Source organism: Geotrypetes seraphini, chromosome 1 (genome assembly GCF_902459505.1).
Source record: "Geotrypetes seraphini chromosome 1, aGeoSer1.1, whole genome shotgun sequence".
In the NCBI taxonomy this organism is placed as follows: domain Eukaryota; kingdom Metazoa; phylum Chordata; class Amphibia; order Gymnophiona; family Dermophiidae; genus Geotrypetes; species Geotrypetes seraphini.
The window spans coordinates 279,759,935-279,785,600 of NC_047084.1; the positions used below are offsets into that span (position 1 = coordinate 279,759,935).

Genomic DNA, 25,666 nt, shown 5'->3' on the forward strand with positions numbered 1-25,666 from the left:
ACCACTGATCTAGCCTGAGGTAACTTGGCCCTATGACTACATTAAGAATAAAGTAATTACAGAATTACAGACTGAGGCTAGTTTCATTATGGCTCTAGTAATGCAACAACATTTTTTTAGATATAAAGACAGGTATTTTCAGCAAATTTCAGAAGTGGCCATGGGGGCCACAATGGCTTTTTATGCAGAAATTTGAAGAGGATTGGATCAAATATAATCCCTTCATTGAGTACACAGCCATTTGGCTGTGTTTTGTTAACGATGTTTTCCTCTTATGGACAGGCTTCTTTGAAACACTATCAGCATTCCATAATTGGTTAAATTACAGACATCCTAAAATTGAATTTAGTATGTCCAGTAATTCACATGAGATTTCTTATTTGGATGTTTTGGTAATTAAAGGGGATGGTTATTTTGAAATATCAGTTTTTAGAAAACCCACTGACAAGAATACTTTTTTAGGGTTTACAAGTAATCATCCACCTTCTCTTAAACTCAACTTGCCTGTGTCCCAGTTCTTCAGGTATAGGAGAATTGTTCCAAACCATCAGAATATAAGCGACAGAGCAAATATTTGAGCACCCGATTGCAAGATAGAAGTTATCTTCTTGTAACTTTGAAGGGAGCCAATAAGCGAGCAAAACATTTGAATAAGGATTTATTACTCTCCCCCAGGGCTAAACCTCTTGACGAATCAATTTTTTTAAACTCCCTTATGGTTGTGGTGAAGAAACAGTTAATATGAATAACAAACTCTGTGTTTTTTTGTGTCATATCTCTTTCTCTTTTTCTGGACTTTTTGACTTTTTTGTTCTGCTTCTGTTTTGTTGGTTGGTAGTGTTGTTCCATTCCACTAATGGTTTCTGGCTTGTTTAAGCCTTTACCTTTTTGAGTTTATTCTGTACCTTGGAGCAATTCAGTTTTGGTACACACCCCCATTTTGGGATGTACCATCCGAGTGTCTTTAAAACTCTATTGCCGTTCAGTTCGGGCCGTCGTGAGGTGCAGGGAGAGATGTTTGTTTGAGCTCTCCAAAGAAGTTTGTCTTGGTTTCTTCACATTCTGGCTTCCAAAACCTTTTTATGGATCAAGGTAGTAAAAATATATATGGGATCCTTTTCTTTTCAAGGACTGACCGTTGTCTACATCCTGCGGCAGCATCGAATTGCGACACACTAGCCATCGTTGGTGCGCCAATCCTCTGCACAAGGCAAAGATAAGATAAGTAGTTTTTGCACTGTTATCCAGTTCTTATTCACTGCATTGCACAGAGTCATTTTGAATTTGGCAAAAAGGAGATTTTTTATGCCCATGAGGTTTTGCTAGAGTAGGCCTTAAGCTGCTGTGCATTTAAATTAACTTGTGCAGGCTAAGATTGGTTTGTGTTTACTGGTCTTGTTGAAGATTCCATCCATTGCACTATATATGGTGAAAGTGTTTTGTTGTGATTATCGTTTGTTTACACCAGGGGTGAGCAAATCTAGTCCTTGAGGGCCGGAATCCAATCGGGTTTTCAGGATTTCCCCAATGAATATGCATGAGATCTATTTGCATGCACTGACCTTTTTTGATGTGTGAGGGGGGTCAGTGAACACTGGGGAAGTGTGTGTGGGTCTTGTGGCAGGGACACTTGGGCTAGGCCGGAGTTACCCACCCGGGGCCCCGTGCCACAAGAAATAAATGTTTGTGACCTGGACTCTGCCAGTGGCGTCCACACCCACTGGTGTGCTCGGGCTATGTTCTTTTAACTGAGTGCACAAAATAAAGTTCACCACACTGAGTTTCAAAACGAAACCAATTCTCAGTTTAATTTAAGTGCATTAATCAAACTCAAATTCATGTCAGATGGCAAGAATGAGCAATTCTTAACAAACTACGTCTTGTGCCTTAATGCTTTCAACAGTTCAAATAAGAACCTATTTTCCAGGCTCTGGCAACCTTACAAATTTTCGACTAAGTCAAAAATTATAAGGAGTGAGGAAAATGCTCTCAAAAATATACAGAAATGAGAGGTCAAAGTCAATGACAAAAATATAACTAGGCACAAGGCTTCTCAATATCTTTCTGGCATTTGAAGTCTAATATTTTTCCTTTGGGTTCCTTGAAACAGACCCTCAAAACATGTCGGGACCTGCTAATTCACCTTAAAGCTAAGTGGAGGGGTTGTTTTCTCCTCTTATTGCCATTGAAAACGAAGTTATTAATCAGTAGAGCATGTAGCCTCACTTACTATCTTTCACATTAAAGTCATACACAGTGATGGGACGGTGGGTTCGACTATAGGAGGTACGGCTCTTGGTCGGATTACCCAAATCTGAGTGTATGTGAAAAATTGCATTATATTTTCTACATTTATATTCAAGCCTTAATATTTGATTCATATATTGAGAAGTCTTGTGCCTAGTTATATTTTTAACCTTACAAATTTTGCCATAAACAGAAAAAAGAACCTCAAACCAATAGGGTTTGTTTTTTCCTCCATACACAGTGCTAAGGCAGCAGCCCGGTCCTGGGCTTGCTGGTAGCTCTGCTCTCCAGGAGAGAAAAATATATAATCCAAAACAAAGATATTACCCCTCCCCCCCCCTCCTGCAAGGCTTCACTACTATAGTCCTTCATAGAACAGGCCTGGGGCAAGCAGTGCTAAAGAAACAGTTCTTTTTTATTTTATATTTATCTTTATTTAACATCAAAGAAGAAAAACACCTTTGAAAAGGAAATTAACATCCGATAATAATAATAAGTGTGCAATGAAAATAGTCCTCTACTAAGGAGAGAGATTCAAGCACTGCCAAGGGTAGTTGAATTTCAAGGAAAAGAAAAAAACATAACAATATACAGAGCAATAATAAGTTGTATTAAATATTAATCAGTCCGGACAGTGATATCAGTTGGCATCTCTGGGGCTACAGAAGCAGCTTTGCCCTCCAAGAAAAATTGTAATTGATCTGGTTCATAGAAAACATATCTCTTAGTTTGATAATTAATACAACATTTACAAGGAAAGTGCAGCTGAAAAGTAGTTCCTAAACTCAATACAGATTGACGTAACATTGGAAACTTTTTCCGCCGAGACTGCATCCACTTAGAAACATCAGGAAAAATAGCTACTTTACTACCCAAAAATTAAACATTCTCGGCTCTAAAGAATAGACGAAGAATAGCTTCTTTGTCTTGTAAAAAGACAAAAGTCACAAGAAGTGTAGCCCTTGCAGAAATTTCAGATTGTGACGATTCTAAAATTTCTGTATTATTCAGTTCTGCTGCTTGATGTTCCAAGTACTGTTTTCCTTTAGGAATATTTATGCAATACAATTTCTGTAATGGGGGTATAACTGTCTCCGGATACTTTAGGACAGAAGACAAAAACTGTCGAAATAGTTCCTTTGGTGATTGTAGTCTGGAGACTGGAAAATTAATCAATCTTAGGTTTAAATTCCTATTTGCATTCTCCAGGTTCTCAATCTTCCTAGCCAACAATGCTTTATCCTTATAATGTAGATTAGAAGAATTTTGTAGCTCAGAAACCTGCTTCTCAACTTTGTCCATTCTTTTGTCATGATGTTGAATTTGTAAAGTCTAAGTTCATTATTTGAGTTGAGGAGGTTTGTGAAGTAGAAATAAAGTGAGAACATACCTTGTGAAGACTTTCAATAGCCTCCCAGATTGCCTCCATATCTATCACTGGTGGTTTTTTTCAGTGGGTTCAGGAGGGGAGAGAGAGTCATTGAAGAACTTGCAACCATCGGGTCCACTTTAGAATTTTCACCTCCCTGGCCTAGCTGAATTTCAGGTCCCCCAGTCGCTGTAGAACAAAGCTAGAATTCCAGCGAAGGTAACACTGCCTCCGGGGTCAAGGGTGAGCTATTCAGCGCTGGTTTCAACTTTCTTAATCCCGGCTCCCCTTTAGACGCAAGATATCACTTCTAAACTATCCTCTCTGAAATAATGTCTCTGGGAAATCCAGAGAAAGCTTATTGGATGACTTAGGGTGCCTTTCCTGCCAGTCTTTGTGGAATTTAAACTAGGTTTATCAGAAGCCTATATGGTGTTCAACGTCCACCACTTTCCACTTCTAATAGGAGGTGAGTATAACATTACTGTACAGCTTTCTGTGTAGCATACATTTACAGGTTCCCACCTTCCATACTGATAATGTAAGTTCAACCCCCACTCGGTATGTTTCATCTTCTAGTTCTCCTTTCAAACATAATATTTTTTTTTCTTTGTATTAATGGTAAACTGTACAATTCTGATATCATAGAGGAAAAAGATACAACACAGCAGGGTTCTCTGTCTGCCATTCCCTACCTCACTGATATTCCCAGATCAACTCCCACTAAAACTAATATATTACAGAAAATATATAGTTTACAAAATGGTATACTGTGTTTTGATTATCCTTTTCATCATCCTATACTTTGGGTTAATTATGTGAAAGCTTACAATGCTGAATGACTGATAATAAATCAGTAAAGAATATATAAAAAAATCAGTATAATAAAAAAAACAACAACACATCATGAAGATGTCTATCTGGCGTCTAAGCACTGCCATTTGGAGACGTCTAGATGACGTTTCAGTAAGCCGCGTCTATCCTGCGCTCGGCGCCTGTACAGACGTCTACCAGACACCTAAGTACCGTTTGATTGACAGTTGCGTTTCCTGGACGTCTAAAGCACGCCTAAGTTAGACTTAGTATAGAGAATTAACCCCAAAGTGGCCAAAGAGAGAGAGAGAAAGAAAGAAAGACAGACACACACATCTATTCTAGCACCTGTTAATGTAACAGGCTTAGAGACTAGTCTAATAATAATGCATTAGCTATATCCTAAAAAACAACAACACAGGACTATATATTGGGACCATAGACATTCATAACTAAAATTGTTTTCTCATTGACAAGCAGATTTGCTTTAACCCATCTTCCACATAAATCATTGTGATGAGATATAACTCTTATATCAGGACAATTTTGGATTAAGATAGCAACTCCATTTTTAATACCATCAGATCGAGAGATATAACTGGAAGTGACTACTTAGTTTTAAGCTTAACAGATTCAGCAGATGATAAATGTGTTTCTTGCAAAAACACTCTGGATGAGATTCAGATATATAGTCCAAAATTTTCCCTCTTGTCACCATGTTATTTAAACCTTTAACATTAAGGGCTCCTTATACTAAGCTACGGTAGCGTTTTTAGCACGTGCTGCAGATTAGCGCATGCTAACCCCCACACTACACAGAAAAACTAACACCAGCTCAATGAAGGCGTTAGCATCTAGCGCGCACGGCATTGTATTGTGCGCTAAAATCACTATTGCAGGTTAGTAAAAGGAGCCCTAAGTGTAACACACATTAGAGCCATTCTATATATATAAGAACATAATTTGCAATAGAAAGAGTGGCATAACAACCATGTTTCTTATTACAGAAAACCCCCAAAATATGACATCCAGAACTAAAAATAAATGCAAAATATAATATATATGTAACAATCAAAAACAATGGGTCAGTAATCCTCAAAAGCACAGCAGTTAAACTTCAAATCCCAGTACAAAATAAATTAAAATGCAACATCACTCTTAAACTCAATATCAATCAAATATATCATAGAAATATGAAAGATATCCATAAAATACATCAGTTGACTATATTATTCCACTTTCTATTCCAATCCCTTCACATGTTCATGCCAAGTCATATTTAGCTCAGGTTCCACCCTTATGCTCCATTCACCCCTCAGTCACACTCCCCCTCTATTAAACAATTATCTTCCATACATACATAGCCATCCACTAACATTCCTTCAACACATCAAATCTTCCTCCAAGATTCTCCTTAACTAATATATAGTGTCATCATTGAAGCAAAGAAGAAATTCTCATTAAAAGTATAGTAAGCAAGAAAACTGAAGCTGAGGAAGAATTTTAAAAAACAAACCCAAAATAACCCAAACCTGCTTTGATCAGTAGGTGCACGGAACAGCAAAGTCTTATTGCTTCAAACTGCAGAAAAATTATTGACTTGCCTATTTCTAGCTATTTCAGCTGTGGGTGCTAGCAGTATGGCTTACTTTATTGAGAGAGGACTTAAACTGTGGGCAGATGACAATGAAGGTGACTGAGAACTAGGCAAGCTTAAACGGTAAATGTTGAGTAGAACTTAAACATAAGGAGCATTTGGATGAAGAGGATCTTACAAATGAAATTGAGTGCCGTAGAGAACTAATTAAAAAACTGTGATTACCAGATACAGAAACGGCTTTGGTACAAATGATTTATGTAGGAACATATATGAGTATATAAAGAAAGAGTAACTGATATATACAGCCATAATTGATTTTTTTTTTTTAGATGGTGGACTGGCAATTTTGATTTGTTATTAAAGATTGTGCATCAGACATGTCCACTTGCTCTAAACCACAGCCATTGTGAGTAAGGTTTTTATTTTTATTGCTTGAGTATACAGTATTAAACATATTTTTCTATTATTATCAACGAGGAGTCCTCTTTATCCAAAATTGGTTTAGTATGCAATATATATATTTTTTTCATGTGCTTTGTTTAAGTAATGCATTATTAAACATCTGTTAATCTTAATATCAAACTGGAGTCCTCTATACTCCAAAACATAGAAGCCATGTTCACCTATATGTGGATGCCTCCGTCATGCCTAAGTAATGCCTAAGTCACGTCCACCTAACTCGCACCCAACTAACGCTCAAAAGTAGACCTGTAGATGCCTTAGGATGCTGAGTGGCATCCAATTCTGTAAATGGACATCTATATCAAAGCTACAACAATGCCTATCCTGTTAGGTGCAGCTTTTTCCGTTGGGCGTCTACAAAATTGTGGACACCAATTTTGTGAATTGCGCACAGCCTTTGTATGTCTAACTTTCAATTATTGCTTGTTAAAGTTGATAACTGGGCTTATTATCCAATTTATTTGGACATCCACATTGTGGACACCTAACTTTAGGTGTTCTATACAGAATTTGCACCATTTTTTAAATATTTTGAATATTATACTCAACCATTAAGTTGTGCTTGAAGGCCATCTTCAGTTCTTTCTCAAACATGTGTTTGCAGATACTAAGCTCCTTTATTTAACTAACCAAATTGTTCTTTTCCTCTCCAGTCTGGTGTATAAATCTTTTAATTTTTTTGATGTGTCCCTAAGCCTTCTTATGCTGTATACTTATTGAATTTAGAGCATTACTTTTTCCTTCCAAGGTTCTGATGAGTTCAGCTACTTTTTGATTCAAGTATCAGCTTTTTGTCTGTCTTAGCCATTCCCTTTATCTCAACCACCTTTAGCTCAGGCTGAATGTCAAAATCTATCACCGTTTGTTGTTCTTCTGTTAGTATTTCTTCTCATCAGATAAATTAATTTTCTTCCACAAGTATTGAGTTAATTACAAAGATATGATCTTGTGGCCTTCATCTATACATCAAATAAGAACATAAGAAGCCTTACTGGGTCAGACCAATGGTCCATCAAGCCCAGTAGCCCATTCTCACGGTGGCCAATCCAGGTTACTAGTACATGGCTAAAACCCAAGGAGTAGCAATATTCCATGCTACCAATCCAGGGCAAGCAGCGGCTTTCCCCATGTCTTTCTCAATAACAGACTATGGACTTTTCCTCCAGGAAAGTTTCTAAACCTTTCTTAAAACCAGCTATGCAGAATCCCACCCATCACTCTGTGAAGTCCCACACACTCTCTCACAATCCATATCATACACCCATAACTCGATAATCAGCCTTAATTCTGTACCGAAGATATACACTATCATATTTCAATATCAGCCATATTAGCAATCTGTTCCACACACATCCAAACCCTCAAACTCTCACACACAAAATTCCTTTTAATAATAGAATGTTCCAGCACTATTCAAGAGAAGAAAGGTGGCAATGATGATATGAACACTCTTGAGTTTGTTTTAAAAAATACCTTTTCACCCTGTAACCCACTGGATAAGATAAAAGTCTTGAGTACTCCTGCAGTAAATCCCTTCAGAATGTGTCAGTTAAGAATTGAGTGGGAAATTTCAAATATAATTTAGCAACTGATTATCAAGTGTAATATTTTTTTTTTTTAAATCATCCACTGAAGCAGTGGCAGAGTACCGCTGAACATAATCAGATGTAAAAAAAAAAAAAGAGAAAAATGTCAAAAATGATTATTTAAATACTCCAGTTGATCCTGAACTTAAAGTTTATTGATAATGATGGGGAAGTTATTATCTAGATATTCAGCCAGATCCTCTGCCTTCTGGAAATCCTTAGTAACATCATTGATAGTTACTCTCATCCTCGTCAGACAGAAGATCCCAAACTTGGCTCCTATCTGCTTCAAACATGGTCTGAATTCAAGCAGCTGCTCAAATCGGGGACAAAAAGTAGGAGAAGATCCCTCATATTTAATTGGAGCTTTCATTTTAGCTTTCTGCATAATTTCCAAAACTTGGTTATATCTGATCAGTTTGACCATGATAGGACGTGGATACCTGCTGCTAGATGACAGCTGAAATGGCACCCGATATGCCTGGACAATTTCAAATTGCTGAAAGAATTGAATTTGCAGTGCTAAAGGAATAATACTTGACCAGGAATTTGATCACATCTCTTCCTTCGCTGCCTTCAGACACCCCAAGAAGACAGAAACTATTCTTCCTTGCGTTGTTATGCATATCTTCTAACTCTCATTACAAGAGGGTAAGTTTTTAAATATTCCCCTCCAATATTGGAATATTAGAGAATAACATTAAGGCCCTCTTTTACAAAGGTGTGCTAAGCTTTTTAGTGCACGCTAAACAAGCACTAAACGCTAACGTATGTATGTTATCCTATGGACGCATTAGCAGTTAGCACATGCATTAATTTAGCGCACACTAAATCTGCGCTAAAACGCTTAGCACACCTTTGTAAAAGAGGCTAATGTTATTCTCTAATATTTCCACACTCCTTTCTGTTTTTGCTAAACGTGAATTAAACCATCAGTTCAGTTTTTATAACCACAATCTCTTCTTTGATTTCCACAATCTCTTCTTTAGTATCCGTTAAGATTTCCTGTATTCCGCTTAGTTCAGTCAGTATTGCTGAAGACTCATCATCCACTTTCCTAGACTGTTTATTAGGAGAATCCAAGGACTCCTTTTATGAAGGTGCGCCAAGCGTTTTAGCGCAAGCACCGGATTAGCACGCACTAGCCGAAAATCTACCGCCTGCTCAAAAGGAGGCGGTAGCGGCTAGTGCGTGTGGCAATTTAGCGTGCGCTATTCCACGTGTTAAGGTCCTAATGCGCCTTCGTAAAAGGAGCCCCAAGTTTTGTTTTTTCGTTTCCCTGGTTTACCAGATAACCTGACTTACGGTGTATCGATTTGCCAGATGAAAAAATGAATTTTGATGAACAAATTAACATAGTCCATGGGAGTGAAAGCTTCAAGCTGCCATCTTAGCATTGCTCACTAGTGGCCCCCCCCCCCCTTTTTATCCCCTTAACATTTTTTTGTTGCTCCTCTTTGTACCTTTTATAGTTCCACTGCATCTTTTTGAGATAGGAGATCAAAACTGAACAATGTTCCCAAGCAGCAGTCACATGATAGATGGATAGAGGAATTATTTATTTTTCAAAATTTCCATGTCTCACTAGGATTTCCAGGTCTCACTAATACTATACTGTATATTCTAAGTTTTACTCTCTATTCATTTCCTAATAATTCTTATCTTTTTACCTTGACTGCTTTCCAGCTAATGCCACACCTCTAGATTTCCCCCAAGAACCAGATAAACTATGTCAACTCAACATGCTGGACAGACAAAATGTTTAGAAGTGTTATTTTGCCACTAACTCCTGCTATTTTAGCAGAGGTCACATTTTATGGATTGGGACATAATTAATTTTAACTGGGGTTAACAGTAAAATAGCATCTTAATGTATCCCACATTGATAATTTAGCCCCAAAGTATTTTAACAGCCATATTCACCTGTCTCGGATAGTAGCTTTGTGGCTTCTAATACCTTTTCAGTGTAAACTCCAGCTTCATAGTTTTCCATTTCTGCGTTAATGATATGAATGACTCTGGCTGCTCGGCCACGAATAGCACCTGCAGTTCTGTCTAGTGTGTCAACATCCCCTTCCTGGAGAGCTATGACACACTTATTCACATCCTCCAGAATATGATTTTCTGTAGACAGAAAAATTTATAGAGTACAGTTTTATATTTATTGAAAATATATTGTAATAGCATCTCAAAGATATTTCAACATAGTTTTGAGGGAAAAACAAGAGAGGAGACAAATGTAGCCATCATTTAATTAAGCAACCAACATGTAGTATACTTTTTTACTGTTTATAATTCTATAACATTTCCCATACTTTGCAACCAAATTATTCATGCCACTGTGAAGCATGTGACTTTTGGTGGTTGTTTTACATTGAATGTTGCTACAAATTCACTATGTCTTCACAATTGTTCCTTTATATATTTATTACACATTCAACAGAGTATTTTCGACCCCTGAGGCAGGCGGTTAATTCGCCAAAACACAATCCTGTGTTGGGTCTTTTTAAAGTTGGTGCTTTTTCATTAAAAAGATTTTTTATTCTCGAGCAATTCTTTGGTCCACTCCTACTTTTTTATATATAGGTGCCCAAAGGGCATCTGATTCGCACTAGAGTGTGATGTAGGGACAAAGATTCATCCCTATCCCCTCACCATCCTCACATTTTCATCTCAATCCCCACACCATCCCCAAAGTGAAACACATTTTTCATCCCCGCCCCCACAGTCATAATTATTTTCCCTGTATCTCCCCACTCAAAGCAGGAAGATGATTTTGTGCAATTTTATGGTCCTAAGGTATTGCAAATAAATATTTAGGGGATGATTCTACAAATGGGCATCCCAATTATAGGCAGTGGTATGCGTCTTACTGCCATCTGGCAGCCAATTGGGATACATGTTTGTTGAAAAAAGTCTCCTGAGGAATGATGTCTACACTGTATGCATTTGTCACTGGTCTAAGGAGATGCTTAGGTTCACTTAAGCTCACCCAAGGCTGGGCATGCGGATGGTTTCAACCGGAAGTGGCCTTGGGTGAGTTTAAGCATCCCTATGTGTCTCCCTACAGCCACGAAAGATGCCTGAAATGTAGGCCTGCAAAATGCTGATCTACATTTCAAATCTGAAAAGTAGACATGGACGGCTGAGCTGATCGTGGCACTGGAATCCCTGATCAGCTGAGCTGGTAGGATTCTCTGAAACCGTGGCTCAGCTGATCAGGGATAAATACCCCTGCTGCACTCAGCTGACACAGCTACAGAAGAGGACCCCCCAAATCCTGAGATTGGCAGGAGGGATACTCACTCCCTCCTGCCTAACACCTGCTGACACAACCCTGATTCTCTAACTGGTGCCCATGTCACAGGCACCAGTTCGAAAACTGTGTCTGATCTCTTGCCATCAGCATATTGCGGTAAAAAAAGCTCCCTGCTGTGATCATTTGAGTGGCCATGTCCAGGAACCCATGAACCCCCTTGTGAAGTTGGCTGCCAGGAATGATGCCCATGCCTTCCCACCATCATCCCCGAACCCCCCACAAATGTCCATGACAGGAGGGATGCCCAGTCCCTCCCTCCACCCCACCCAAACCCCTGACAAATTCCCTGGCAGGAGGAATGCCCACTCCCTCCTGCCACCACCACTCTGGACTCCCCTCACCTGGTGACACCCCATCCAGAGTCCACTCACCTCTAGACTCCCTGGCATCCCCTTAACTGGTAGACCCCTCCCTGGCACCCCCCCAACCCTACAATATACACCTGTACCTTTTAAGGTAAAAGTCTGGCCAGAGGAATGCATTCCCGGTACATTCTGGGATGAATCATGGAGGGGCCTAAGGCTCAGATTGGCCTAAATGCCTAAGGCTCCTCTTACTGGAAGTGTCTTAGGCAATTGGGCCAACTGGAGTCTTAGGTCTCTGGGATGCAGTGGAAATGGCCTAATACTCTGTTTGGCCAGATACCTATGGGATAGGGCCATAGGATGGGCCTTAGGTATCTGGCCAATCAGAGTATTAGGCCACTTGCACTGTATACCTGGATGCCAATTAAGCTTGCCCAAGGCTACTACTGGGCAAAATCACACCCATGCCCAGCCCTGGACAAGCTTAATGAAAAAATGAAAAAAATACTGAATTTCTTTGAGATCCTGACATTCTGTTGAGGTGTGAGTTTTTTTTGCCAATGATAAAAACAACATGAGCTTTAAAATCATCAATGATTGCTATGTGCTATAATTCTTGAGGCTTTTTCTCCACCGTTTTTGTTTGAAAGTCAGATCTCAGAAATTGAGCCCACTGCTGGTAGGTGATATTTTTGCTAATTATTTATATTTAAACATCTCTATCATATCTCCCCTCTCCCACCTTTCCCCTAAAGTATACATATTGAGATCTTTAAGTCTGTCCCCATACGCCTTATAATGAAGACCATGCACCATTTTAGTAGCCTTCCTCTGGACTGACTCCATCCTTTTTATATCTTCCTCCAGAATTATACACAATATTCTAAATGAGGTCTCACAAATTATATAGGGACATCAATACCTCCTTTTTCCTACTGGCCATACCTCTCCCTATGCACCCTAGCATCCTTCTAGCTTTCGCTGTCACCTTTTCAACCTGTTTGGCCACCTTACGATTACCAAATACAAACACACCCAAGTCCCTCTCTTCTGTTGTGCACATACGTTCTTCACCAAAAATGTTGCTTTTTTGATTAAATCAGAAGCCTTTCAATTGATCCTCATATATTACTGAACTGACTTGTCATTAAGTAGAAAATTTCACTAAGGAACCTGTGATGTACTCATATGTGACATTATGAGTAGCCATTAGATATAGTGCAAGTCTTATGCTGTGGCCCCTTTTGACTAAATTGAGCAGTTAGATAGTGTGATTGTTATAGTGCATTGTTTGGTCTGAGAAGCATATTACATATTAATTCATTCTGTTAAAAATGAAACTTAAGGTTCCAAATAAGAATAATAGCAACAGGTTCTTCTGTAAGATTTGTGGTCAATTTATAGAGAGGAGTTTTTGGTTTGATGCATTTGAACACCAGATGTGCTTTTTACAAATTATTTTAAGCATCTTCTGTGATATTGCCCACTCCACAAAGTTATTTACACCACACATTCAGTATCCTAAAATATCCATACTTATAAAAATATACCTGAGACAGACAGAAAGTCATCCACAGAAGTGATGTCATCAACAGCTTCAGTTAGAACTCGAACTTGCTTCTCCCACTGATCTTTAAACACATCCATATTATCTTGAGCGACCTTACTCTGGGGTCTGGCAGCCAATGTGAGTGCAGCATTTATTACCTAATATTTGGAACAGCTTATAATCAATGACAATATTTTTCTGACAAAATAAAACTGACCAAAGTATTAGCATAACTCTATTGCAGTATTGTTTCATTCATTAGGTGAGTTACAGAAAACCCTATCTCAAAGTCCCTCCTTGAGGGCCGCAATCCAGTCGGATTTTCAGGATTTCCCCAATGAATATGCATTGAAAGCAGTGCATGCGCATAGATCTCATGCATATTCATTGTGGAAATCCTGAAAATCCGACTGGATTGCGGCCCTCAAGGAGGGACTTTGAGACCCCTGCAACTGTACTTCACTCTATTTCAAGCCTAGCAGAAATCCTAGTGCTAAAAGGCAAACTTCCATTTACTCACAACTGAACATATTTCCAGGGCAGTATCATGTTAATGTTATGGTATTCTACATAATGTATGAGGGATCTTCAAAAAGTTTCCACACTTTTATTATTATTTTTTTTTAATCTATTTTTTAAATATCTCAAAAGCAAATTTCATCACTTTTCAACATAATCACCCTGTTTTACCCATGACATTCTATGATACGCCCTCTTACCACTTCTCCCACCCCAGCCATTTCCCATGAAAATATGAAAGTGCGGAAACTTTTTGAAAAACTCTCTTACATTTTTTGGTATGAATCTTACCTACCTGTGGGCAAAGACTGTCAATCTGGGTTGCTGCCATGCGAACCAACTTTACACCTTCTTCATTATTGGAGATTGAACATGCCAAGTTTGCAACCTGTAAATTGAACAATGGATTGAGAAGCAGATTTTTTTTGCAGAGCTACATTTCATTTCCTGTGGAATATTAACTAGAGAGATCAATCAAGCCACTGATATTTCAGAATTTATAGTTGATGGTATCATGCCATAAATTGACAAATTGAAATATTTTAGATCCAAAGAAATCCTTCTTCAGTTCAATTTATTTTACAGTATTTTTATTCATCAACATGTGCTTTGGGTGTGTTATGTGAGTCTAATTCTATTACAGTGGTACCTCGGTTTACGAATGCACCAGTTTGCGAGTGTTTTGCAAGACGAGCAAAACATTTGCAAAATCGGTGCCTCGGAAACCGAGCATGGCTCGATTTACGAGCGCCCCCCCGCAATCCGGCACCCTCCCCCCGCAATCCGACACCCCCCTGATGCGATCTGGCACCCCCCCTGACGCGATTGGGCACCCCCCGCCACGATCCGGCACCCCCCCCCAACACAATTGGGCACCCGCCCGCCACGATCCGGCACCCCCTGACGCTTCTTACCCTCATTTGGGCACCGGCATGTCCTGTGCTTGGTGCCGGTGCCCAAAGATCGGCCTCCTCTTCTGCTAGGCCTTGAGCATCTGAGCATGCTCAAGGCCTGCGAGTTCATGCTCAGATGCTCAAGGCGTAGCAGAAGAGGAGGCCGATCTTCGGGCACCGGCACCAAGCACAGGACATGCCGGTGCCGGTGCCCAGATGAGGGTAAGCGTCGGGGCGTGCCGGATTGTGGCGGGGGGTACCCAATCACGTCCGAGGGGGTGCCAGATCGTGGCAGGGGGGTGCCTGATCGCATGGGAGGGTGCCGGATCGCAGGGGGGGCCTTCGGGGGGAGCAATGCCAGTTCTCGTAGGGGGGAACGCATGAAAGCGAATTTCCATTATTTCCTATGGGTAAACTCGCTTTGATAAACGAGCATTTTGGATTACGAGCATGCTCCTGGAACGGATTATGCTCGTAATCCAAGGTACCACTGTATTTAAAACTAGTTAAAACATGTGGTCTAATTTACTAAGGTTCCTATTTACTATACCCTGCTCCCTCACTTTACAAAACCAAAGCATGATTTTTAGCGCTGGCTGCGGCAGTAACAGCTCCAACATTAATAGGAACTGGTTTTACATGGCCTGTCACAACACACAATTTCTGTCTATGCAGTCTTGTAAAACTTTTGGTTATACTTGCATTACGACTAAGGGCTCCTTTTACTAAGGTGCGCTAGCATTTTTAGCGCACACAGCAGATTAGCGTGTGCTAACCCCGCGCTATGCGGCTAGAACTAATGCCAGCTCAATGTTGGTGTTAGCATCCAGCATGCGCGGCATTGTAGCACACGCTATTCTGCGCATTAATGCCCTAATGCAGCTTAGTAAAAAGGAACTCTAAGTCTAGCTCAGCCCACATCCTGCCCAAATCCCACTTTCGCTACTCCTCCTAAAATGCCCCTTTTAGCTCTGGGCATACAGCAGCACTGAAAAGGCCTAAGTCATCTTTAGATACGTCTAAAACCTGATTTGATTATCGGCACTTGGACAACTTGTCTTACTGATCCTCCAAGTGCCGATTTAGGCCAGTTATAGACGTATTTCCGTTTCGATTACAAGCCCCTTATGGTTCCTTTTATTTGTTTTCTTTGCCTCACCTCTCTTGCCTGTTACCCCTTACTTTTGCTCTGAAGAACCCGGTAGCAAGGCCAAGCCGTCAGCCTGTTTTGTCCATTCTGGGGGGAAACAACTGCACCAAGAGAATAAAGCACAACTACCGAAAAACGGAGTGCCCAGGAAAGCTTCCCCTAATGCTGGCCCGGAGGGGAGGGGGGGAGGAAGAGAGTCCTTCTGGCTTTGGCTGTCCGGCATGCACCGCGCTGTGTGTGCACGAGGTGGGAGGGCAAAGAGGAGAGAGGAGGTTCCAGCGCAGCATCGGGTGACCAGCCGGCACCTGCTGACAAGGCTGTGCGTCTGCGCAATGACTGGGTCCTCCGGAGCAGCGCAGTGCTGATTTTTCATTTTTGCTCTTCTGCTGCTCCCCCCACCCCCACCCCAACGCTAAAACCCAGACAAATGAGACCTTCCGAGGGCAAATTCAAAATCTGCCCCGACGTCCTGAGTCATCCGGTCCTATGGTAACCCCTACGCATTGGGCACCCTGAACTCCTTTAATCCGGCCCTGGCCGGCTGTGCACCCCCTTGGGGCGTACACCCTGGGCGGACCTCCCCCCCTTAGTACACCACTGGCAATAGGTGGCTAGTGAATATGTACACCTAAGCTAGACTTATAGTTAGGACAAGTATGTTCCCTAAAATTGAAACAAAACTTGCTATATTTGATTTCATTCATGGGTTAGGGAGGTATATATGCACACATACATAAGTAACATATATTCTATTAAGTTTCAATTGATTCATCTACAGAACTGTATAATCAACTTTTAGAAACAAAACTTACAAATAGCTTAAAGAAAGTCAGTAACAAAAATTGTGATCTAAAACTAAGCTTTTATATTTGAAATTTCATGAGAAAGTACAATTTTAAAAATTTTCTCTGCATAAAATCAAACTGATAGATTTTTGAATAGCATGCCTCAATATTCATTATGCCTGAAGGCAGTGCAACCAGCTGGAAATGATTCATGAATGAGTTTGAAAATTCCTGTCTTTCCAATTTTCCTCTGGTCTCCCCTTGTGGTATTAATCAGCTCCTTCTCCACTACAAATCACTACAGTATATTAGGCCTGATCCATCTGTTCTTTATAGAAACCATTTCACTTCACAGTTATAGAGAAACGTGGTTTGAATGTATCACTATGTCAAAACCTTTGATAGCAAAGCAGCTTCTAGGCACATTATAGTCAAAATTTTAACATAAAACTGCGATGCTGATTTTCTTTTCATGGAAAAACATTGACTTATTTATTTACTGGGATTTATTAACCACTTTTATGAAGAGATTCACCCAATTTTGCCTGCTTATCAAGAGCATCCATGCAACTGTTGTCAGAGATTTTATCTTAAATTCCCATTTCTCGATGCAGGATTCTAGCATATGCATTGGTCTACATACATTTATTTATTAGTTTATTTGTTTAGCAGAACTTGATGACATGTCTTATCAAAAAAGTTTGAAGAATATTACAAACAATGAAAACACCATAAAAGCCCTCTGATGCAGATCAGAAACATCATGGCTATTTACCGATCCTAAGCCTAACAGTACTGTTTTATTTTCCTTCTGCATATTTCTCTCCCAGAGAGAGATTTTCCACGCTAATATAAGTAAAACATGTTTTTCTTGTATATTTTTCTTATCAGTAGTAGATAGCACAAAGATGGGAAAACCATACCCAACTCTCCTCCCAACTTCTGCACCTATGATAAATGTTTTTTATATTTTTATGTTTCCTGGTTGGTTACAAAAGACATCTCTCAAAAATAGAAAGTACAATACTAGTGTTTGGTTTTTCAGGTTAATAACATCTTCATGAATACTAGAATGACCCAGAATCTGTGTGAGTGTACATAACCTTTGTGATGATTGTTGAGAGACCAGATCATTTATCTGATTATTTCTCTTGCTTGCAATAAAAAGCATATCATATCTGATTTCTCTGTGTGTGTGATCATTGTAAGCATCTTCACATAAGTCATAAGGAAATGCAAAAGAACTAGGCTTTACTGCCAACAGCTGCTAACAGTACGAGGAGCCGCTGAAAAGTTCTCAGCCTAACCAAGAAGAGAATGATGTAGAGCCCTGAAATCAGTGCCGCCAACAATCCAGCCACATCTGGCCATAAACTGATTCTAGAAAATTATTACCACACAGGTGTCATCTCCACAAACCACAAATCTATATCACGATAACCCCACAAATCTGACTTGTCTTTTGCCAAGGCCTTCCTAAACTGTTCATTATATCTCAACCCCTGAACATACACTAGCTCTTAAACTCAAGTCAGAATATCGCAACATCCTGGGATTTAAATTGGGTCTTGCTTTCCCCAAAATGCTGACATAAATGTGGAATGCAAAAAAATTAAGGTGCCATTTACGATGATGGTGTTGCACTTTCAGAAGTGTATAGGGGCGCATAAGGACACCTAAGACTGGTGTGGGCATAGCTTGTACTGAATGTGGCCTTAGGCATCCCTAGGCGCTTCTGTAAGCATGACATTGGTATATTAAATGTAGGCGTCTAAAAATCTGGCCTACATTTAAGGCGCCAATGTATAAAAATATGAAATTCTATAATCAGCGCTGGTTTGTGATTGACATTCTATCGGTGGCTGCTTCATAGGCGACCACCAGTATTGGCAGTGATTATAGAATTTCCCCCTTAGGGCCAGATTCTATAAATGGGTGTCCTGGTTAGGCACCATTAGGCACCCTAATTAAGACTGCTTAACTAAAATCTGTGCCTAACATAAATTAATTCATATAGCTTAAATGTAATTGTGCCATTCAAGTTTTTTCATAAATATTTTATTGAAAATTTTTTTTATATAAAAACAACAACAACAAGCAATACAATATAATACCATAAAAGAACATTACATTACAAACTCATCAACAAATTAATCCTTGGATGTCAACATTACTAAAACATTTTCTAATATACCCCCTCCTTTACAAAGCCACACTATCGTTTTTAGCGCTTGCTGCTATGAGTTTCTGAGCTGCTACCGCGGTGGCCGGTGCTAAAAACGCTAGCGTAGCTTTGTAAAGAAGGTAGTATCCTCAGTTAATCACTAAACTTTAGTAAACGTTACCATATTTTCTTAAATTTCCTCAGACTGCCACTCTTTACTGAATATATTTACTGTATAAGCACAACATATTCCACCACACATTAGAAAAATCTTTCCAGTTATACAGTATTGTTTTAACAGTTATCATTAACAAGTTCTTCAATAGTTGCACTTTATAAGTATCTAATTCAGATGTTAAACCAAAAGGAGGGGGTATATTAAGGGGGGGGCCTTAATATACCCCCTCCTTTTAAAAGCTGTGCTAGAATTTTTAGTGCCGGCCACGGTGGTAACAGCTTGGATGCTCATAGGAATTCTGTGAGCGTCAGAGCTGTTACTGGTGCTGGTGCAAAAATGCTAGTGCGGCTTTGTATAGGAGAAGGATAATTATTTCATAGGTTAAAGGTTCTGATAAAGAGAGCAAAGTTGAAATAATATACCAAAAGTGGACACTTAAACAACATGTGCTCCATAGTTCCCAGTGCTACCTTACAAGTCCAGCAAATCTTCCATTTTGATTCATCTATTTTTTTGAGAGTTTCACTGGAGTCCACAAAGCCTTATGCATTATACTTGCTGAATGAAGTTTTAATTTATACCCATATCAATTGCATTGCACATTGTTTAAACTTTTACCAGTATCAAATTCCCAAGCTCTCTGCAATCCTTGGGCTGTTTAAGGCATTTAATTAGAGAATGACAAGGGGACAAAATTTTTCCCCATCCATGGGAACTCATTTTCCTGTCCCATCCCAGCAAGTTCTTTTCCTGTCTCTGCCCTGTTCCTGCAAGCTCTGTCCTCAGCTGCACAAGCCTTTAAAATCATAAGTAGCAACATTCTAGAGCTCAGATTGTGATGTCATAATGCCTCATTCCACCGGTGTCAGGTCAAAACCGCGGAAGACAAAGGCGTGCGCCGACAACTGAGCGCAGCGCGGAGGCGCACGCCGAAGAAAATAACTGTTTTTAGGGGCTCCGACGGGGGTGTGGGGGGGAACCCCCCCACTGTACTTTATACAGATCGCGCCGCGTTGTGGGGGGCGTTGTGGGGGGTTTGGGGGGTTGTAACCCCTCACATTTTACTGAAAACTTCACTTTTTCCCTAAAAACAGGGAAAAAGTTAAGTTTACAGTATAATGAGGGGGTTACAACCCCCCAAACCACCCACAACGCCGCCGCGATCTGTATTAAGTAAAGTGGGAGGGCTCCCCAACAAAACCGCCCGTCGGAGCCCCTAAAAACTGTCATTTTCTTTGGCGCACGCCTCCGTCTTGCACTCAGTTGTCGGCGCGCGCCTTTGTCTTCCGCGGTTTTGTCTATGAACCCATTCCACCAATGCCTAAGCTCTGTCCTCATCTGCACAAGCCTCAAACACTTTAAAATCATAAGTGTTCAAGGCTTATGCGGTTAAGGCACATCTTACGGGAATGGGTCAGAGACAGAGACATCGACAAAACTCGCAGGGACGGGATGGGGAAACTGAGTCCCCGTGTCATTCTCCACATTTAAATTTCAGCCACTTATACCACTAGGAAGCTGCTCCTTTACAATTCAATAAAGAAGAACAGATAAACACACAATCTGGTTGCACATCTTGAAGCTTATGTTGTGAATGAACAGATTTAACACAATGTAAAAGTTAAATCCATCTATAATGCTGCTGTTTAGGTAAACAAAAATTTGAAAAGGTGGAAATGGGGTATATTCAATCTAAATACCGTTTACAAAATCTCCCCAAAAGAGAATTGAACACCCAGCTGTTTAGGTAAACTATATTTGTCCATTATTTCTGAAAATGGAATCCAATTCAATTGATACATTAACCCCCTCTTCTATTAAACTGCGCTAGCAGTTTTTAGTGCAGAGATCTGCGCTGAATGGCCCGCGCTGCTCCCGACGCTCTTTGGAACTCTATGAGTGTTGGGAGCAGCTCCCCGCACTAGAAACTGCTACTGTAGTTTAATAGAAGAGTCCCCAAGTGCTTGACCCGATTTTAGCAGTTGGACTAGGTTGGACTAGCTTGAAGGCTGCCGAGAGGTCCAGGAACCCTAGTAGCACGTCTTCTCCTTTTGAATAGTTTTTCAGGACTGAGTCCTGTACTGCTACTAGTACGGTTTCTGTGCTCAGGTGTCGCCTGAAACCTGATTGGGCCTGGTCAAGCTTTGATGTATTTTTTAGGAAGTTGGCAGGCTATTTTGTCCATTAGTTTAGATATCCAGGGTTGATTGGCTACTGGTCTGTAGTTGGAGAGATCATCACAGTCTTTTACTTTATTTTTCAGAATGGATTTGGTGACCGAGAGTTTCCATTTAAGTGGAACTTGTCCCGATTGTAGTGATTTGTTAATGATGTCTGTGAGGTAGGAGAATCCCAGGCTTTCAAGTTCTCTCATTGGGTGTATTGGGCATGTGTCAAGTGATGGTGGGCCTGGTTTTACTCTTCTTAGTGGTTTCTTCACCTGGATATCTGTGATGGGTTCAAAATCTTCCATTATGTCTTCTGTTACACCAATATTTTTGTTCATTAGTATGTTGTCTTTCTGAAGCTTCCTTATTTTCTCTGTGAATAAATTGCTGAATTATTCGCTGGTTAGGGAGATTTTATTTGTTATTTCTTTCTGTTTCTCCCCCCCTCCCCCCCAATAATTCATATACTACTTGGTATAGAGTTTTTGTGGAGTTTCCGGTTTTGAAGATCTTTTTTGGGGAGGAAATCTTTCCTTTCTTTAATTTTCTTCATGTAAATTCTGTTGACTCTAGTCAGCTTTAGTAACTGCCAATTGTCTGTAATGATTAGGCTTATTAAACAATTAACATGTATACACAAATTAGTTGTGTGCACCACTTTGTGTGCACAACGTAAAGTGCCATATACAGAATTTGTGGGTTAATACATTTAACATGCAGAAAGACTACCATGCGGTAGTTTTCTTGTTTCTATGTGTTAAATCAAGCATTACTGAATTTTTCTGTCAGAGAGCATGGCATGGAAAGATATTGGGCATGGAAGAGTTACCAAGATAGCATAATTGTTATGCACTAAGGGCCAAATTCTATAAACGGCATCTTGAATATTGGTGGTAGTAAGTATCCTACTGCTGTCTAACCAGCCAATCAGGACACACATTTTTTTTTAAACCACCACGAGGCAGGATGCCTACACCATAAGCATTTTCATGAGCCTAGGGAGATGCATAGGGCTGCTTAAGCTCACCCAAGGCTAGGCGTGGGCATAGATTCAGCCAGAAGTGGCCTTAGGTGGCCCTATGTAGGCCAGCAAAATTCTGGTCTGCATTTCAAATAGATGCAGCCGCAGCCCTCCCCCACCCCCATTAAGTCGGCTGGCAGGAGGGTTACCCACTCCCTCCTGCCAGAACCCTTCAAATCCCCTAAAGATCACCAGCAGGAGGGATTCCCACTCCCATGGAGGGTGGCCTAAGGGATCTGGCCAATCTGAGTCTTAGGCCACTCCCAGTGCATCCCAGAATGCACTGGGAGGGAGGCCTAAGATTCCTTTTGGCCCAGGTGACTAATACTCCTCTTAGGCCTCTCCTGAGTGCATCCTAGGATGCACCAGGAAGGGGAAGGCCTGCCATTCTGTGGAGGTGGGCCTGCCGGTCAGAGGAAATAAGAATCCCTCCAGCCAGACTGTCAGAAATAGGTAAGGGGATCCTGATGGGCTTGGGGGTATATCGGGGTGACGGCATGTCTTCAGGGGGTTTCTGGCAGGAGGGAATGGGCATCCTTCCTGCCGTTGATCTTTGGAGGGGGGGGGGGGGGTGCCGGCAGGAGGGACTGAGCATCACTACTACCAGCCGACTGTGGCTCAGGAGTTTTCTGCTGCGGCCACTCAGCTGATTGTGGCAAGGAGATTCCCTTGCCGTGATCAGCTCAGTGGCAACACGATTCTCTAACCAGCACCTGTGACATGGATGCTGGTTAGAGAATTGGGGTGGTTACGTGGGGTCGTAGTATAATCTAGATTTAAATTAGAATTGGGTTAACAACTTTAAGTACTGTAGATATAATTGTGATGGCATTTCTCTCTTATAAATAAATGGTAACTTACATCAAGGCTTTCTTAACCTGTCCTGGTATTTCCACAGCTAAATGAATTTCAAAGATATGCACAGTAAATATACATAGATCACTAATATATGGAAATATGAACTTATGCATATTGTTGATAGATTTCCTGAAAAAAACAACTGACTGTAGGATCAATAGAACATATAACAAATGATGATAATGAAAGGACTATAAATAAATATTGTCCCAAATGATTCTCAAGGGCTGCAAACAGGTCTGTTTTCCAGGTATATGTGATGAATATTCGTGCAATTATTTGAATTATAGTCAATTTTCATGTTTTTGTTAATCTGAAAGCCAGATCCATTTGAGGCCCCTCTGGATCACTATTTGAGTCCCCCTAATATTAAAATACTGTTGAAAAATTACTATGATATTTATGGAGAGAAAAATAAGAAAGTGTTGCTGAAGAAATTGATTCTAGACAACCATTCTTCACCAAACAAAGAAACCAGAAGACATCAACTAACAATTAATATCAAAACAGCTGAAACTGGCTTGTGAACATTTGGGAAGCATGAGAAGAGACCACCATATGGAATTAGAGTTCTACTATATTGATAGCCTATCTTTTCTATGCGAGACCTTTAAATCACTCAGAAGTCCTTTTTACTAAGCTGGGTTAGGCACTAACATGTGACTAACATAGCTTAAAATGATGTACTGCAGGATGTGCTCATGCATTCTGCAGTAACTGGGCACAAAAATGTTGTGATATTATTGTGGAGGAGTGTATCAAGGGGTGTCAGCACATCTGCATTACCATGGAATTCACTCAGAGGAAAGGAATGTCTCAGGGGTCAGTACTGGGACCAATTCTGTTTGATATACTTGTGAAAGACTGCTGAACGGTTAGAAGGAAAAGTTTGCCTTTTGAAAATTACATGAAGATCGCGAACAGAGTGTTCAGTACAGAACAGAGGAAGTAGAAACCATGAGAATAGATCTCCAAAAATTATAAGAATGATATATGCTTGGAACTTAAGATTTAATGTGAAGAAATATTGTATACAAGATAGGAAATAAGAGAATGATAAGCATAGCTCAGGAGAGTGATCTTGGAGTAATGGAGTCCAATGATCTTAAAGTGCCAAAACAATGTGACATGGAAGGCAGTGGTCATGATCAGAGGGATACTAGGCTGCATAGAGAGAAGTATAACCAGAAGAATGAAACATAGAAATATGATGGCAGATAAAAGCCAATTGGCCCATCCAATCTGCCCATCTACAGCATCCACTATTTCCACCTCTTCCTAAGAGATCCCACATGCCTGTCCCATGCTTTCTTGAATTCAGACACAGTCTTTGTCTCCACCATCTCTGGAGATGGTGATGAGGATATCCCTTTACAAGACATTGGTGAAGCCTCATTTGGTGTATTGTGTTCAGTTTTAGAGGCCATATCTCATTAAGAATATAAAAAGGCTTGAAGTGATTCAGAGAAAATTATAAAATTAATATGGAATTTGCATCACAAGATGTATAAGAAGAGACTTGATGATCTAGAGATGTATACACTGGAGGAGAGAAGATATAAGGACATAAGCGTTGCCATACTGGGACAGACCGAAGATCCAACAATGACCAAAACAAATTACAAGGTACATGACAAGATCCCAAAACAGTAAAACAGATTTTATGCTGCTTATCCTATAAATAAGCAGTGGATTTTCCCCAAATCCAACTTAATAATGGCTTATGGACTTTTTTTTTAAGAAAGTAGCCAAACCTTTTTTAAACCCTGCTAAGCTGTTTTTACCACTTTTTCAGGTAAAGAATTCAAGAGTTTACCCCCTTTTTTACAAAGCCACACTAGTGTTTTTAGTGCCAGCCAGGGCGGTAACAGCTCAGACGCTCATAGGAATTCTATGAGCATTGGAGCTGTTACCATAGCAGCCTGTGCTAAAAACGCCAGCGCGGCTTTGTAAAGGAAGGGGTTAATTACATGTTGAGTGAAGAAATATTTTCTTTGGTTTGTTTTAAAATTACTAATTTGTAGCTTCGTTGCATGCCCACTAGTCCTAGTATTTTGGAAAGGGTAAACATGTGATTCACTTCTGCCTGTTCCACTCCACTCAAATATTTCATAGATCTATATAAGCCATTCCCTCAGCCATCCCTTCTCCAAGCTGAGGAGCTCTAGCCACTTTAGCCTTTTCCCATAGGAAAGTCATTCCATCCTCTTTATCATTTTTGTTGCCCTTCTTTGTACCTATTCTAATTCCATTATATCGTTTTAAATGTAATTGAAAAGGTTTTCTTTTTAAAGACGCTTTTTAACCTTTAAATTATGTTTAATTGTTTTTTTTTGATTGCACTCTTCCCTTCCTATTGTTTTTTCCATATATGGTTCTCCTCTGTACTTTAAAAATACTGAATTGTAGTTTTGTTCCCTCTTACCTTTTGTATTAGTTGGTCTGTAAGTCTATTTGTCTAACCCATTATTTTAAATTTTAAATTGTATGTCTAAATATATGTTTATATTTTTATCGATTTTGTACCTCGCTTAGTAAAACTAAATAAGTGATTCATCAAACTCAAATAAAACTTGAAACTTGATATACAGTGACCAGAACTGCACACAGTATTCAAAGTGTGGTCACATTATGGAGTGATACAAAGGCCTTATAATATTCTCATCTTTGTTTTTCATTC

The 25,666-nt window shown here is 40.0% G+C and overlaps 1 protein-coding gene across 4 annotated transcripts in view; it reads right to left on the bottom strand.

Moving 5' to 3' along the window:
* Window positions 1–25,666, bottom strand: part of CTNNA2 (catenin alpha 2) — a 1,640,869-nt gene that overhangs the window by 228,918 nt on the left and 1,386,285 nt on the right. For all 4 annotated transcript variants that reach the window (XM_033952687.1, XM_033952678.1, XM_033952696.1 and 1 more), the window contains 3 exons: window positions 14,065–14,157; window positions 13,252–13,408; window positions 10,001–10,201 (listed from right to left, as the gene is read on the bottom strand). In XM_033952687.1, coding sequence (XP_033808578.1) covers window positions 10,001–10,201; window positions 13,252–13,408; window positions 14,065–14,157 — 451 coding nt within the window. The remainder of the gene's footprint in view (window positions 1–10,000; window positions 10,202–13,251; window positions 13,409–14,064; window positions 14,158–25,666) is intronic.